Source organism: Ranitomeya imitator, chromosome 6 (genome assembly GCF_032444005.1).
Source record: "Ranitomeya imitator isolate aRanImi1 chromosome 6, aRanImi1.pri, whole genome shotgun sequence".
NCBI classification, from domain to species: domain Eukaryota; kingdom Metazoa; phylum Chordata; class Amphibia; order Anura; family Dendrobatidae; genus Ranitomeya; species Ranitomeya imitator.
The window spans coordinates 511,814,679-511,832,585 of NC_091287.1; the positions used below are offsets into that span (position 1 = coordinate 511,814,679).

At 41.1% G+C, this 17,907-nt stretch overlaps 1 protein-coding gene across 1 annotated transcript in view; it reads left to right on the forward strand.

Annotated features, from left to right (window-relative positions):
• The window catches only part of PKHD1L1 (PKHD1 like 1), a 262,674-nt gene that overhangs the window by 73,743 nt on the left and 171,024 nt on the right, over positions 1-17,907 (forward strand). The window contains exons 27-32 of the mRNA XM_069731788.1: positions 3,637-3,759; positions 10,162-10,261; positions 12,269-12,388; positions 13,333-13,494; positions 14,987-15,108; positions 15,473-15,798. Coding sequence (XP_069587889.1) covers positions 3,637-3,759; positions 10,162-10,261; positions 12,269-12,388; positions 13,333-13,494; positions 14,987-15,108; positions 15,473-15,798 — 953 coding nt within the window. The remainder of the gene's footprint in view (positions 1-3,636; positions 3,760-10,161; positions 10,262-12,268; positions 12,389-13,332; positions 13,495-14,986; positions 15,109-15,472; positions 15,799-17,907) is intronic.

Sequence of the window (17,907 nt, forward strand, 5' to 3'; positions counted from 1 at the left end):
CTGAATAAACTTGACTTGTTAGAATTTTTATTACGGCAAGAAAAAAGCAACTAAGTAAAGAAAAACGAGTGGCCATCATTACTTTAAGAAATGAAGGTCAGTCAGTCCGAAAAATTGGGCAAACTTTGAAAATTGGGAAAAACCATCAAGCACTACAAAGAAACTGGCTCACATGAGGACCGCCCCAGGAAAGGAAGACCAAGAGTCATCTCTGCTTCTGAGGATAAGTTTATCCGAGTCACCAGCCTCAGAAATCGCAGGTTAACAGCAGCTCAGGTTAGAGACCAGGTTAATGCCATACAGAGTTCAAGCAGCAGACACATCTCTACAACAACTGTTAAGAGGAGACTTTGTGCAGCAGGCCTTCATGGTAAAGTAGCTGCTAGGAAACCACTGCTAAGGACAGGCAACAAGCAGAAGAGGCTTGTTTGGTCTAAAGAACATAAGGAATGGATATTAGACCAGTGGAAATCTGTGCTTTGGTCTGATGAGTCCAAATGTGAGATCTTTGGTTCCAACCACCGTGTCTTTGTGTGACGCAGAAAAGGTGAACGGATGGACTCTACATGCCTGGTTCCCACCGTGAAGCATGGAGAAGGAGGTATGATGGTGCTTTGCTGGTGACACTGCTGGGGATTTATTCAAAATTGAAGGCATACTGAACCAGCATGGCTACTGTTATGATCAGGTAATTCAGAACCACAATGGACATTGAAGTTCAGAGCACACAAAGTGACCTGACAATTACCAAAAACAAAGGACGAGCTCTGAGACGTGGGAACTCTGCTGACCGCAATCCCTAATCCTAACACACCACACTAGATGTAGCCGTGGATTGCGCCTAACGCTCCCTATGCAACTCGGCACAGCCTGAGAAACTAACTAGCCCTGAAGATAGAAAAATAAGCCTACCTTGCCTCAGAGAAATTCCCCAAAGGAAAAGGCAGCCCCCCACATGTAATGACTGTGAGTAAGATGAAAATACAAACACAGAGATGAAATAGATTTAGCAAAGTGAGGCCCGACTTACTGAATAGACCGAGGATAGGAAAGATAGCTTTGCGGTCAACACAAAAACCTACAAACAACCACGCAGAGGTGCAAAAAGACCCTCCGCACCGACTAACGGTACGGAGGTGCTCCCTCTGCGTCTCAGAGCTTCCAGCAAGCAAGAAAAACCAATAAAGCAAGCTGGACAGAAAAAATAGCAAGCAAAAATAACACAAGCAAAACTTAGCTTATGCAGGATAGACAGGCCACAGGAACGATCCAGGAGGAAGCAAGACCAATACTAGAACATTGACTGGAGGCCAGGATCAAAGCACCAGGTGGAGTTAAATAGAGCAGCACCTAACGACTTAACCTCGTCACCTGAGGAAGGAAACTCAGAAGCCGCAGTACCACTCTCATCCACCAAAGGAAGCTCATAGACAGAACCAGCCGAAGTACCACTCTCGACCACAGGAGGGAGCTTGGCCACAGAATTCACAACAGGCTACCACAGCATCTTGCAGCAGCATGCTATTCCATCCGCATTGCGTTTACTTGGACCATCATTTATTTTTCAACAGAACATTGACCCCAAGCACACCTCCAGGCTGTGTAAGAGCTATTTGACCAAGAAGGAGAGTGATGGGGTGCTACGCCAGATGACCTGGCCTCCACAGTCACCAGACCTGAACCCAATTGAGATGGTTTAGGGTGAGCTGGACCGCAGAGTGAAGGCAAAAGGGCCAACAAATCAAGATTGTTGGAAGACCATTCCCGGTGACTACCTCTTGAAGTGCATCAAGAGAATGCCAAGAGTGTGCAAAGCAGTCATCAAAGCAAAAGGTGGCTACATTAAAGAACATAGAATATAAGACATAATTTCAGTTGTTTCACACTTTTTGTTAAGTATATAATTCCGCATGTGTTAATTCATAGTTTTGATGCCTTCAGTGTGAATGTACAATTTTCATAGTCATGAGAATATAGAAAAATCTTTAAATGAGAAGGTGTGTCCAAACTTTTGGTCTGTACTGTATAACTGTCTCTAGGTGGCTCCTGACTCCTGTCTTTGTATGTAACTGTCTGTGGGTCGCTGAGCATGCACAATACATTTTTATTCTTCTGTCAGTGTTTCTGCACTCAGCAGTAAAGGTATAGTCTCCTATCCTGGATGTTGGTCTTCTAGAGGAGTGAATATCAGGATACGGTATATACAGAGCCAGCCAGGATGGAGGAATGTAATGTAACTTCTGTGTGCAGCTATCATGACAGACGTACTGTGCTTCCATAGCCATCTGTTTTTTGTGACGGTAGCAGCACACAGCAGTAAAATTACGTCTCTATCTCTGCTGGCTTTGCATGGCTTTGATGGCTGCTGACATCATCCTTATAAAAAAGCAAACATAGTTTTATGAATATTCAATATTTCTAATAGGAGTAAATAGAAAAATTCAAAAATACAATTTTTTTTCATAAATATATTGTAGTTACACTGGGATAGTGTCACTGGGGTTTAGGCCAGGGACGCTAGCCGGGAACGTGAGCTGATACACACAGAGCGAGAAGGCCGATGTGTGTAGATCGCACAGGACCTGAGTTAGGCTGATCACGTAGTCACAGGGGGCGGAGCTAAGCCAGTCACATGACCAAAGGGGCGGAGCTACCCCACGAACGGACAGAGAACCGACCGTGGTGCGGAGAAAAATGAGGAAACCGAATAATCAAGTCAAAGCAAAGCCAAGGATCAGAAGCCAGACAAGTGCGAGGTAACCAAGGGCAAGACAGACGAGTAAACAGGGATGAGCCAAGCGGTCAGAATACCAGGAGGGACGAATCAGTACCGAGCAGGAAGACAGAGACAATAGTAAAGGGACAAACCGGGTCATACACAGCTAAACTCACACACGCAGAGGAACATCAATCACAGACGAATAACCTGGGTCAGCAAACTAGCCGTGTAAACAGAAGTCACTGACACTGAAGCCAGGAACTATCAGCATTAAATAGCCACCCCAGAACCAAAGAGAGGTGGACAAACTTAACCCTGACCTGACCAGGATGGAGCAGAACGGCCCCATCCTGAGTCATGACATATATATATAATGATGGCACAGCCTCATCATTACCTAGCTCCAATACAGTCGAAGGTAGGTTCAGATCGTGCAACTAGATGTTAAAATCGCCACTGGATCATGCATCGGGGTGCTCGAATATGCATGAAGTATCGTGGGTGAGTCCCCGCCCCGCATGATTCATGGCTGTTAGACAGCCAATAAACATTTGGGAATTGCCTGCTGTTTGGCAGGCAATCTACGCATGTTTATTGGCTGTCTAACAGCCACAAATTATGCGGGGCGGGGACTCGAGCATGAAGCTTGATCACCCGCGATAAACAAGGGCCTATCTACAACAGTCCATTATGTGGTGTCTACAAACTGTTGTAGGTCCATCATCTTAAAGCTCAGTGATCCTGCCGTAGACAGTGGTGGAGGAGAGCTCCTGCAGCAGACAGTCACAGTGAGGTTGATGAGAATGACATTTTCTATAATTAATGTTGCTAATAAACATACCGTAATAGAAATGCACATTGTTTTTCAGGAAATACTACTTCTCTGTATCTAAGTCTAAGCTGTCTGTATTATTTAGGTAAATTACTCCAAGATAACCGGCAAACAAGCAACCGCTTATGCACAAAAAATTACTGACGGAGGCCTGTTTCGTCAACACCTGCTTGGAGATTTTGTGAGAACCCCAAATGGAAATCCACAGGTAAAGAAAACTGGCATTACTGTATACTGATACTTGTAAGGATGGTGTTGTAATAATAGGGTACAAAATATGCTCTTTATGACCTTGAAATTTTCCATTTTTGTGCTTTTATTTTTTCTTCTCCTTATTCCAGGAGCCATAACTTTTTTTTCATTTTTCCGTCTCCATAGCCATACGAAGGCTTGTTTTTTTGCGGGACGAGTTGTAGTTTTGAATGACAACGTTCATTTTATCATGTGATGCACTTTTTTGGAAAATTAAAAAAAAAAAAAGATTTGCTTATGTCACTATTTTCTGAGACCCGTAAAGTTTTCATTTTCCGTGATATCGAGATATGTGAGGGCTAATTTTTTGTGCACTGAGTTTACTTTTTTATTGATACAATTTTGGGGTAGATATGATGTTTTGATCGCATCTTATTGCAATTTAATGCAATTTTGCAGCAGTCAAAAAGAGGAATTCTGGCATTTTGATTTATTTTCTCGTTGTGCTGTTTACCGATCGGATTAATTTATTTTAATGTTTGCATAGATCAGACTTTTACGAACGCAGCGATACCAAATATGTGTATTTTTTTCAATCGTTTTATTTTTAATGGGGCAAAAGTCGGATAATTTTAACTTTTGTGTTTTTTTCTATTTTTCATTTTTTAAAACTTTTTTTCTCACTTTTTACTATATTTAATAGTCATTTTAGGAGATTTGATGTCTATGGTGTGAAAGCCCCTTTAAATGGAAACTGTCAGTAGGATCAACCATGCCAAGCTGTCTATATGGGCATATATGTCATAGAAAGTTGAATAAGATGATGCCTTGATATCAGTGATCCGATGTCTTTTTTAAGAGACATCCACATTATAAAAAATATGTAAATGAGCTGTTAAGATCTATGAGCCGGACATAGATTTCCCTGACAATCTGCCTCCCAAGATTATTTTAAATAAAAGGAGGTGTTACCAGCATGAGGCATGTAGATCAAGAGAGCGGGCTGTCAGTCATTACCTGTCTCACACAGTTAATGTCCCCAGGAAAAAATTGTAAGTACTTAGCAGATAAATTTGCTTATTAATGTGTGCCCAGCCACCACGATAAGGCGATTCTCATTGCTGGGAACCTACCTAATGTGAATCCACTCCTATATTGAAGCTTACATTTATGTGTATAGATTGGATCCTGCTATTATTAACCCCTCTGTGACCTTAGACGTACTATCCCGTCGAGGTGCCCTGGGCTTATCTGACCCTGGACGGGATAGTACGTCATAGCCGATCGGCCGCGCTCACGGGGGGAGCGCGGCCGATCGCGGCCGGGTGTCAGCTGCTTATCGCAGCTGACATCCGGCACTATGTGCCAGGAGCGGTCACGGACCGCCCCCGGCACATTAACCCCTGGCACACCGCGATCAAAGATGATCGCGATGTGCCGGCGGTGCAGGGAAGCACCGCGCAGGGAGGGGGCTCCCTGCGGGCTTCCCTGAGCCCCCCGCAGCAACGCGATGTGATCGCGTTGCTGCGAGGGTCTCCTCACCTCCCTCCCTGCTCGAGCCCCGGATCCAAGATGGCCGCAGATCCGGGTCCTGCAGGGAGGGAGGTGGCTTCACAGAGCCTGCTTAGAGCAGGCACTGTGAAGGCTGCAGCGCTGCATGTCAGATCAGTGATCTGACAGAGTGCTGTGCAAACTGTCAGATCACTGATCTGTGATGTCCCCCCCTGGGACAAAGTAAAAAAGTTAAAAAAAAATTTTCCAAATGTGTAAAAAAAATAAAAAAAAATATTCCAAAATAATGAAAAAAAAAAAAAATATTATTCCCATAAATACATTTCTTCATCTAAATAAAAAAAAAAAACCAATAAAAGTACACATATTTAGTATCGCCGCGTCCGTAACGACCCGACCTATAAAACTGTCCCACTAGTTAACCCCTTCAGTAAACACCGTAAGAAAAAAAAAAAAAAAACGAGGCAAAAAACAACGCTTTATTATCATACCGCCGAACAAAAAGTGGAATAACACGCGATCAAAAGGACAGATATAAATAACCATGGTACCGCTGAAAGCGTCATATTGTCCCGCAAAAAAGGAGCCACCATACAGCATCATCAGCAAAAAAATAAAAAAGTTATAGTCCTGAGAATAAAGCGATGCAAAAAAAATTATTTTTTCTGTAAAATAGTTTTTATCGTATAAAAGCACCAAACCATAAAAAAATGATATAAATGAGGTATCGCTGTAATCGTACTGACCCGAAGAATAAAACTGATTTATCAATTTTACCAAACGCGGAACGGTATAAACGCCTCCCCCAATAGAAATTCATGAATAGCTGGCTTTTGGTCATTCTTCCTCACAAAAATCGGAATAAAAAGCGATAAAAAAATGTCACGTGCCCAAAAATGTTTTCAATAAAAACGTCAACTCGTCCCGCAAAAAACAAGACCTCACATGACTCTGTGGACCAAAATATGGAAAAATTATAGCTCTCAAAATGTGGTATTGCAAAAAATATTTTTTGCAATAAAAAGGGTCTTTCAGTGTGTGACGGCTGCCAATCATAAAAATCCGCTAAAAAACTCGCTATAAAAGTAAATCAAACCCCCCTTCATCACCCCCTTAGTTAGGGAAAAATAAAAAAAAATGTATTTATTTCCATTTTCCCATTAGGGCTAGGGTTAGGGCTAGGATTAGGGTTAGGGTTAGGGTTAGGGCTAGGGTTAGGGCTAGGGCTAGGGTTAGGGTTAGGGCTAGGGTTAGGGCTAGGGCTAGGGTTAGGGCTAGGGTTAGGGTTAGGGTTAGGGCTAGGGTTAGGGCTAGGGTTAGGGCTAGGGTTAGGGTTAGGGCTAGGGCTAGGGTTAGGGCTAGGGTTAGGGTTAGGGTTAGGGCTAGGGTTAGGGCTAGGGTTAGGGTTAGGGCTAGGGTTAGGGTTAGGGTTAGGGCTAGGGTTAGGGCTAGGGTTAGGGCTAGGGTTAGGGTTAGGGTTGGGGCTACAGTTAGGGTTGGGGCTAAAGTTAGGGTTAGGGTTTAGATTACATTTACAGTTGGGAATAGGGTTGGGATTAGGGTTAGGGGTGTGTCAGGGTTAGAGGTGTGGTTAGGGTTACCGTTGGAATTAGGGTTAGGGGTGTGTTTAGATTAGGGTTTCAGTTATAATTGGGGGGTTTCCACTGTTTCGGCACATCAGGGGCTCTCCAAACACGACATGGCGTCCGATCTCAATTCCAGCCAATTCTGCGTTGAAAAAGTAAAACAGTGCTCCTTCCCTTCCGAGCTCTCCTGTGTGCCCAAACAGGGGTTTACCCCAACATATGGGGTATCAGCGTACTCAGGACAAATTGGACAACAACTTTTGTGGACCAATTTCTCCTGTTACCCTTGGGAAAATACAAAACTGGGGGCTAAAAAATAATTTTTGTGGGAAAACAAAAAGATTTTTTATTTTCACGGCTCTGCGTTATAAACTGTAGTGAAACACTTGGGGGTTCAAAGTTCTCACAACACATCTAAATAAGTTCATTGAGGGGTCTAGTTTCCAATATGGGGTCACTTGTGGGGGGTTTCTACTGTTTAGGTACATTAGGGGCTCTGCAAACGCAATGTGACGCCTGCAGACCAATCCATCTAAGTCTGCATTCCAAATGATGCTCCTTCCCTTCCGAGCCCTCCCATGCGCCCAAACGGTGGTTCCCCCCAACATATCGGGTATCAGCGTACTCAGGACAAATTGGACAACAACATTTAGGGTCCAATTTCTCCTGCTAACCTTGGAAAAATACAAAACTGGGGGCTAAAATATAATTTTTGTGGAAAAAAAAATATTTTTTATTTGCATGGCTCTGCGTTATAAACTGTAGTGAAATACTTGGGGGTTCAAAGCTCTCACAACACATCAAGATGAGTTCCTTAGGGGGTCTACTTTCCAAAATGGTGTCACTTGTGGGGGGTTTCTACTGTTTAGGTACATTAGGGGCTCTGCAAACGCAATGTGACACCTGCAGACCATTCCATCTAAGTCTGCATTCCAAATGGCGCTCCTTCCCTTCCGAACCCTCCCATGCGCCCAAACGGTGGTTCCCCCCCACATATGGGGTATCAGCGTACTCAGGACAAATTGGACAACAACTTTTGGGGTCCAATTTCTCCTGTTACCCTAGGGAAAATACAAAACTGGGGGCTAAAAAATAATTTTTGTGGGAAAAAAATTTTGTTTTATTTTTATGGCTCTGCATTATAAACTTCTGTGAAGCCCTTGGTGGGTCAAAGTGCTCACCACACATCCAGATAAGTTCCTTAGGGGGTCTACTTTCCAAAATGGTGTCACTTGTGGGGGGTTTCAATGTTTAGGCACATCAGTGGCTCTCCAAACGCAACATGGCGTCCCATCTCAATTCCTGTCAATTTTGCATTGAAAAGTCAAACGGCGCTCCTTCCCTTCCGAGCTCTCCCATGCGCCCAAACAGTGGTTTACTGCCACATATGGGGTATCAGCGTACTCGGGACAAATTGGACAACAACTTTTGAGGTCCAATTTCTTCTCTTACCCTTGGAAAAATAAAAAATTGGGGGCAAAAATATAATTTTTGTGAAAAAATATGATTTTTTATTTTTACGGTTCTGCATTATAAACTTCTGTGAAGCACTTGGTGGGTCAAAGTGCTCACCACACATCCAGATAAGTTCCTTAGGGGGTCTACTTTCCAAAATGGTGTCACTTGTGGGGGGTTTCAATGTTTAGGCACATCAGTGGCTCTCCAAACGCAACATGGCGTCCCATCTCAATTTCTGTCAATTTTGCATTGAAAAGTCAAACTGCGCTCCTTCCCTTCCGAGCTCTCCCATGCGCCCAAACAGTGGTTTACTGCCACATATGGGGTATCAGCGTACTCAGGACAAATTGGACAACAACTTTTGAGGTCCAATTTCTTCTCTTACCCTTGGAAAAATAAAAAATTGGGGGCAAAAATATAATTTTTGTGAAAAAATATGATTTTTTATTTTTACGGTTCTGCATTATAAACTTCTGTGAAGCACTTGGTGGGTCAAAGTGCTCACCACACATCCAGATAAGTTCCTTAGGGGGTCTACTTTCCAAAATGGTGTCACTTGTGGGGGGTTTCAATGTTTAGGCACATCAGTGGCTCTCCAAACGCAACATGGCGTCCCATCTCAATTTCTGTCAATTTTGCATTGAAAAGTCAAATAGCGCTCCTTCCCTTCCGAGCTCTCCCATGCGCCCAAACAGTGGTTTACTGCCACATATGGGGTATCAGCGTACTCGGGACAAATTGGACAACAACTTTTTGGGTCCAATTTCTCCTGTTACCCTTGGTAAAATAAAACAAATTGGAGCTGAAGTAAATTTTTTGTGTAAAAAAGTTAAATGTTCATTTTTATTTAAACATTCCAAAAATTCCTATTAAACACCTGAAGGGTTAATAAACTTCTTGAATGTGGTTTTGAGCACCTTGAGGGGTGCAGTTTTTAGAATGGTGTCACACTTGGGCATTTTCTATCATATAGACCCCTCAAAATGACTTCAAATGAGACGTGGTCCCTAAAAAAAAATGGTGTTGTAAAAATGAGAAATTGCTGGTCAACTTTTAACCCTTATAACTCCCTAACAAAAAAAAAAATTGGTTCCAAAATTATGCTGATGTAAAGGAGACATGTGGGAAATGTTACTTATTAAGTATTTTGTGTGACATATCTCTGTGATTTAATTGCATAAAAATTCAAAGTTTGAAAATTGCGAAATTTTCAAAATTTTTGCCAAATTTCCGTTTTTTTCACAAATAAACGCAGGTACTATCAAAGAAATTTTACCACTATCATGAAGTACAATATGTCACGAGAAAACAATGTCAGAATCACCAGGATCCGTTGAAGCGTTTCGGAGTTATAGCCTCATAAAGGGACAGTGGTCAGAATTGTAAAAATTGGCCTGGTCATTAACGTGCAAACCACCCTTGGGGGTAAAGGGGTTAAATGAATCAAGAGCATCTAACTAGCGGTATGCGCCTCAGTATGGCTCATCAGAAATCTTACTCCAGTCAGGGAATGGAGAAAGATTCCTGGTGTAAGGAACGTCATATCTCTTCATGAATTAGAGAAACGATAACATTACGTCCCCGTCGTGCCCCCATCTTACCCCAGCTTTAACCATTTTGTAAGAGCTGGGAGAAGCTGGCATGAAAATGCCAAAAGTCCCAAGATTTTGTGCAACCTCTAGTTTCACAAACATTTTGCAACTTTTCAAAGCAACTTACGGCAAAATTCTGGCAAAATTGTTTTGATGAATAGGGGTCAATATCTTGACATTTAATTTGACTTTAATTTTTTTTTGGGGGGGGTGGGGGGGTTGCGGTAGTTGTTCATTTTTGAGAATATATCCATACTTGAAATATTTTAGGTTGAAGTCTACATAAATGGGATCCCTTCAAAGTGTTCCGGAAACTGTGACTACACCTGGGATCAGAAACATACGCCAATCATCTATTCTGTGAATACGGGTAAATATGGACGTACAAAGATTTTTTCCTATGTTTAGGGTAATACTTAAAATATAAATTGATCAAAGTTGACGTTTGTCATGCTGCCTTCATACCCATTACATCATCTGATCCCACCCAAATAACCAGGACCAGTCAATATAAATTTAACGTGTATGACTTTGATTGTGTCATTTTCACCGACAATCTACACACATGGTCAAAATTGTTGGTACCCCTCGTTTAATGACAGAAAAACCCACAATGGTCACAGAAATAACTTGAATCTGACAAAAGTAATAATAAATAAAATATCTATGAAAATGAACAAATGAAAGTCAGACATTGCTTTTCAACCAAGCTTCCACAGAATTTAAAAAAAAATAAAACTCTGTCATGAATTAGGCCTGGAAAGAAGTGATGGTACCCCTGAAAATAATATGACAAAAGGGACATGTTAAATCACGGTGTATCCACTAGCTAGCATCACGGGTGGCTACAATCTTGGAATCAGTGAGTGGCCTGTATATGGGGCTACAGATACTCACTGTGCTGTTTGGTGACATGGTGTGTATCACACTCAACATGGACCAGAGGAAGCGAAGGAAAGAGCTGTCACAGGAGATTAGAAAGAAACTTATAGACAAGGAAAAGTTATAAGACCATCTCCAAGCAGCTTGATGTTCCTGTGACTACAGTTGCACATATTATTCATAAATGTAATATCCATGGGACTGTAGCCAACCTCCCTAGACTTGGCCGCAGGAGGAAAGTTGATGAAAATCAAAGCGACGGATACTACAAATGGTAACAAAAGAGCCCAGAAAAATTTCTAAACAGATTAAAGGTGAACTTCAAGCTCAAGTAACATCAGTGTCAGATCGCACCATCCATCGTGGTATGAGCCAAAGTGGACTTCATGGGAGACAACCAAAGAGGACACCATTGCTGAAAAAAAGTCATTAAAAAAGCCAGACTGGAATTTGCCAAACTACATGTTGACAAGCCATAAAGCTTCTGGGAGAATATCCTATGGACAGATGAGTCAAAAATTGAACTTTTTGGCAATGCACATCAGCTCTATGTTCACAGACTGAAAAATGAAGAATTTCAGGAAAAGAACACTGTCCCCACTGTGAAACATGGAGGAGGCTTTATGTTCTGGGGCTGCTTTGCTGCATCTGGCACAGGGTGTCTAGAATTTGTGCAGGGTACAATGAAATCTCAAGACTATCAAGGGATTCTAGAGAGAAATGTGCTGCCCGGTGTCAGAAAGCTTGGTCTCAGTCGCAGGTCATGGGTCTTGCAACAGGATAATGACCCAAAACACACAGTTAAAAGCACCCAAGAATAGCTAAGAGGAAAACATTGGACTATTCTGAAGTGGCTTCTATGAGCCCTGACTTAAATCCTATTGAGCATCTTTGGAAAGAGCTGAAGCATGTTGTCTGGAAAAGGCAACCTTCAAACACGAGACAACTGGAGCAGTTTGCTCTTGAGGAGTAACCAAAATACCTGTCGAGAGGTGCAGAAGTCTCATTGACAGTTACAGGAATTGTTTGATTACAGTGATTGCCTCAAAAGGTTGTGCAACAAAATATTAAGTTAAGGCTACCATCATTTCTGTCCAGGCCTATATCATGAGTTTTATTTTTTTTTTTATTCTGTGGAAGCATGGTTGAAAAGCAATGTCTGACTTTCATTTGTTCATTTTCATAGATCTTTTATGTAATATTACTTTTATCAGATTCAAGTTATTTCTGTGACCATTGTGGGGTTTTCTGTCATTAAGCCCGGGGTACCAACAATTTTGACCTCGTGTGTATTTCTAGTAGATGACAAGACAAAGTATGTAACTCAAAATTAGTGCAAGAAAAGGTGGAATGTTTGGACAGATACTTAATGTTTGATGTAGAAACAATCCAACGACGGACTGTTGTGATCTCCGGTTCAAAGAAGGAGTTCTTCTATCAAGAGCAGTTCATTCTGACTACAATGGCCAGTATGGTAATAACTATTTCATTTTAGATGTCAATGGAGAAGACGAGTTCTTGATAATCAATGGGACTGGATTTTCTAACAGTACTGCCAATGACATAACCTATGTGACCGCTGGAAATATCACTTGCACCATTCTTGACCTCACTGGTAAGTTAAAATAGTATTCTTATCTTAGACGGGATATGACGTCAGCTTATTATAGTCTCACCTATGGGACCTGAACACATTGTCAAAATGAGAGTCAACTGACCCTTGCTCCACCCGGTAGAGCTGTCGCAGACTGCAACATCCAGATTGAGAAGGAATGACGAGGTGGCCATGCACTTTCACAGGTCTTTCCATTCACTTCTAAAGGACTTACAAAAGCAGCTAAGCATAGGACACATCATAGATGAGGACCCCGACTCAAGACCCCCTATCTTTTAACTGTGGTTAACTTGGTTGTCTTAAAGTTTATATACGTAATATTCAAATTTTGCTGTAGAAATGATAAGAGGACACACACAGTTGAGCAGTGTCTACCTGATGGGTGGCATCTAAGGTACTAGACAACTTGTGCCTCCAGAATCTTGAGATGTTGATACGATGTAAAGGACAAACCTATAGTTGTGCCATATTACTCAGAAATGGATGTTACTAAAAATAAATAGTACAACTGGATAGGCCAGTCGCCATATTTCACTGGAGTATGAATGGAAAGGTGGACACACATATCACAGGGGTTAAAGAAAAAGCCAAACATGGGAAATATGTACGTTAAAAAGAGGGACCTTCACTCAGAACTGGTTCTTTTAGTCAAAGTGGAAAGTCACTAAATATGAGGAGCTCCAACTTTGGTGGACTCTACCTGGTCACACATTTATTTACATGGACTGCATGCAATACTAAATTTCCCCTGTAGTGGCCACTGTTTGTAACTGGCCCCTGCTGATTACTGATATTATCAGAAAGTGGACCCACGGCAATCGGCTGATCCCCACGTCGGCATCTTATTAATGATAATTACATGTATATTATCACAGGTCATACATACATAATTTATTCAGTGTAAGTTAATTTGCTCTTTCCTTCTTGGTGTATTTTACATGTAGGTACTATGATACGGTGTCAGGTTCAGAAAGCAAGTGCTGGGACGTTCCCGATCTCAGTGTACATTGCAGAACTTGGATTTGCAGATTCTCAAGGAGGCAATCTGACTTTTACTTGTCAGATCACTGTCTCTTCAATCACTCCATCATCAGGAAGCTCTGCAGGTATTTAAGTAGATCTTTTATCCTCTACTTTAGACTGGTCCTGTTATATTCTATATTATGCATTTTATATGTGGTACTGTATGTTATGCTATTACATATTAGAATATGAATTACAACATAATATATAATTATAATGGAAATACTCTTTCAAGGAAAATTTGGCACAGAATTTTAAAAACCAAAAATGTGATGTTTTCAGAAAAAAAACAAAAACCTTTATTTAATTTATTAAGGAAATGTGTCATTTTTACTATTTTGAATATCACGATATGCAATAAAATAAAAAATAAAAAATAGAAATCTTGCAATAGTCACACTGGGTACTGAGGTTATTTGAGACTAACGCATCCTGTTCTTTCAGGAAATTCAAATTTAAATTAGCAGCAATACACAAAATCAGAATATAGATCTGATTTAAAGTTATTCCCCAAATGACAATGTGCTGTTATTATAATGTTCACATACATTTTTCTTTTGGGCAAACATAACTCATTTTTAGATTTGCCTCGTTTTGCATAAATCACACATGAAAGAATATAATTCCAGGCCATAGAATACATTTTAGAATACACTCTATGTTCCTCTATTCTTTCTGCTCCTGTACAGTACACTGCCAGACCGATTTTTATCTTCTACAGTCTACATCAATGTAGCTGTGTGGTTTTACATTATTGTTAGCTGGTTTCTAGTAGGGCTCAACTCTTCTGCACTCCTCCACAACGAAGATTGTAATAAGTAGGCAGTGCCAAGCTGAGATGTGTTTGTTGCCTGCTGCTGACCAATCAATAATGTGAAACTGCCAATGCTGATGCATATGGCAGAAGATATGACATGTGCATATATGCACATTGGCATTTGTACCTTCATCTCACTGGTCTCTCAGCAACAGGAATCAAACACAGCTTAGCTCTGAACAGCTTCATTATTACCAGCTCCATTGTGGAGGAATGCAGGAGAGTTGATCTCTGCTAGAAACCAGTTAACAATGATGTAAAAACATACTGATCAGACAGGGTAATGTACAGGAGCAGAGAGTGCACAGAAGCATAAAGTGAATTATACACTTAGATTACCTTGATGATACAAAAAAGGTTGGAGCTAGTTAGGGACACACAAGAGAGGGTGGGGTCTGCAGCACTGAAGACAAGTAGGGTGCTGCAGGAAATGTAGTTTCAGCAGTAAAAGAATTGGACCACCTATTCTGCTATGTGAAGTTGGAACTGCAGATGGAGATGAAAAAGACACAAAGGTACAAGAAGCAAATGTTCTGTTGGCCTTAGTATATTAAGAATAAGTACATGTCTAGTGTGCGCTAGGAAAAATAATGCAGTTACGAGATCTCTTACCAGTGAGTGGTTTGAATCTACATAGTTCTCATTGTTAAGAGGGTAACTTCCTCTATTATCCTGACCAATGAGATGAGGGTTTTCATTTTGTTTTTTACTTTGTGTAGTCCTGCTCCACTATCATTATAAATCTGCTTTCTTTCTAGGAGGCACACTGGTAACACTTCGTGGCTTTGGGTTTAGTAATGACTCAACAGTAAAACTTGGTAGCAGTGGATGTGCCGTGGTCTTCGCCAATCTGAGTATGATCGCTTGTCGCACCTCTGCAGTAAGTCAACATTACGGACTTTGCTTTATCAATATTAGTAGTTTCTAGTTACAAGGGATGTTTTTATTTTATTTTTGAATTGGTTTGTAGAATTTTTTCACATTACATAATTTTTTTTGGTCCAAAAATATGGATGCCCCTTGTCAAATCACTTACAATGATAGATTTAGGCTTCCTTCCTGCATAGATTGCATCAACGTCTTTCCAAATAGATCAGGTTTGTCCACATTAAATTATCCCTTAAAATCACCATGAGCTCATAATCTAAGTTGTGTTTGGAGAAACAAAGGGGGTATACGTCTTGGGGATTACCTACCAATGATAAAATGTGTCTATATTACATAAATAATGCTATTTTTTTCAGGGACTAGAAGAAAATGCTGATGTTGTTGTTTTTACCAATGGACTTATTGGGACCTTACAGAATGCCTTCAATTTCACTTCTATTTTGGCACCAACCATCACTAATATTTACCCAAACACAAGTAGTGTCTTGGGGAACACAACCGTGACCATTTTAGGCTTTGACTTCCAAAATCAGTCAGCGGTCAGTGCTGTTTTTATTAAGAGTGAGACATGTCAACTTCTGGAGTGGACTCCGACTAATATAACATGTCGTCTTCCTGCACTTCCTCCCGGGAAGTACAACATCTTCGTACACATCGAAAACTGGGGATTTGCAATTAGCAGGTATTTATGTTTTTGGTTATTTGATGTCAACTTTGCAAGATGATTAACATGTTTGGAGAGCCAAGAAAAACATTTCATCAGCTCAATCTCCTAATTTTAGGTAACCCCAGGCTGATAGGTGCACAAGACCAATACAGGAAAGTTGGTCCTGTTAGAACGTTTCCAAAGAAATAGTTGATACAGCACAAATAAAAACTTCTTAAAAAATGGTATTTTATAAAATATAAATTATCGTTTCGGGGAACCAAGTTCCCTTTATCAAGCCAGAAAGAAATAACACTTGTATCTGTTTTTAGCTTGATAAAAGTTTGACTTAAAGTTTCAGCTTGATAAGAGAAATGAAAAGTACAGATTCAAGTCTATGGGTCCGTAAAAAATCACATACAGCACACGGATGTCACCAGTGTACAAGCTGTGAGCTCTCTGTGATTAACATTGAATGAACAGGGAAAGCTTTGTAACTTATTTATTTATTCATATGTGAAAAACAGTAATGAAATACTAATGACACTTGGATCAAAACACTGATGACACTCGGATCCAAAACCACTGATGACTCTCGTATCCAAAACACTGATGACTCTCAGATCCAAAACACTGATGACTCTCATATCCAAAACACTGATGACTCTCGGATCCAAAACACTGATGACTCTCGGATCCAAAACACTGATGACTCTCATATCCAAAACACTGATGACTCTCGGATCCAAAACACTGATGACTCTCATATCCAAAACACTGATGACTCTCGGATCCAAAACACTGATGACTCTCATATCCAAAACACTGATGACTCTTGTATCTAAAATACTGATGACTCTCAGATACAAAACACTGATGACTCTCGTATCCAAGACACTGATGACTCTCGGATCCAAAACACTGATGACTCTCATATCCAAAACACTGATGCCACTCAGATCGAAAACACTGATGCCACTCAGATCCAAAGCACTGATGACTCCCGAATACAAAACACTGATGACTCTCGTATCCAACACACTGATGACTCTCGGATCCAAAACACTGATGGCTCTCGGATCCAAAACACTGATGACTCTTGGATCCAAATCACTGATGACTCTTGGATCCAAAACACTGATGACTCTCGTATCCAAAACACTGATGACTCTCGGATCCAAAACACTGATGCCACTCAGATCCAAAACACTGATGCCACTCAGATCCAAAGCACTGATGACTCCCGGATACAAAACACTGATGACTCTCGGATCCAAAACACTGATGACTCTCGGATCCAAAACACTGATGACTCTCAGATCCAAAACACTGATGACTCTTGGATGCAAATCACTGATGACTCTCGGATCCAAAACACTGATGACTCTCGGATCCAAAACACTGATGACTCTCTGATCCAAAACACTGATGACTCTCGGATCCAAAACACTGATGCCACTCAGATCCAAAACACTGATGACTCTCGTATCCAAAACACTGATGACTCTCGTATCCAAAACACTGATGACTCTTGTATCCAAAACACTGATGACTCTCGGATCCAAAACACTGATGACTCTCATATCCAATATGCAAATTGCCTCTTCTGAGAAAAAGAGGACTTAAACTCTATAGCGCCACCTGTTGGAAGTAGCGATCCTACAAGTCACAATCAACCCTTTTAACGAGTCGTACAATATGACTTAGGATAAAAGCCAAATCAGTATCTCAATTCACAGACACGGTGTTTCGGGCTGTTGGCCCTTGTCAGTGCGAAGCATGAGTACTGATTTGGCTAGGTGAGAGGCTGTGGACTGCGGTCTAAGGGGTAACGTTTCTCCTTATGGAGAGTGTCAGACTCTCATATCCAAAACACTGATGACTCTTGTATCTAAAACACTGATGACTCTCGGATCCAAAACACTGATGACTCTCGGATCCAAAACACTGATGACTCTCGGATGCAAAACACTGATGACTCTCGGATCCAAAACACTGATGCCACTCAGATCCAAAACACTGATGACTCTCGGATCCAAAACACTGATGACTCTCGGATCCAAAACACTGATGACTCTCAGATCCAAAACACTGATGCCACTCAAATCCAAAATGCTTATGATACTTGCACCTTTTTTTTCACGT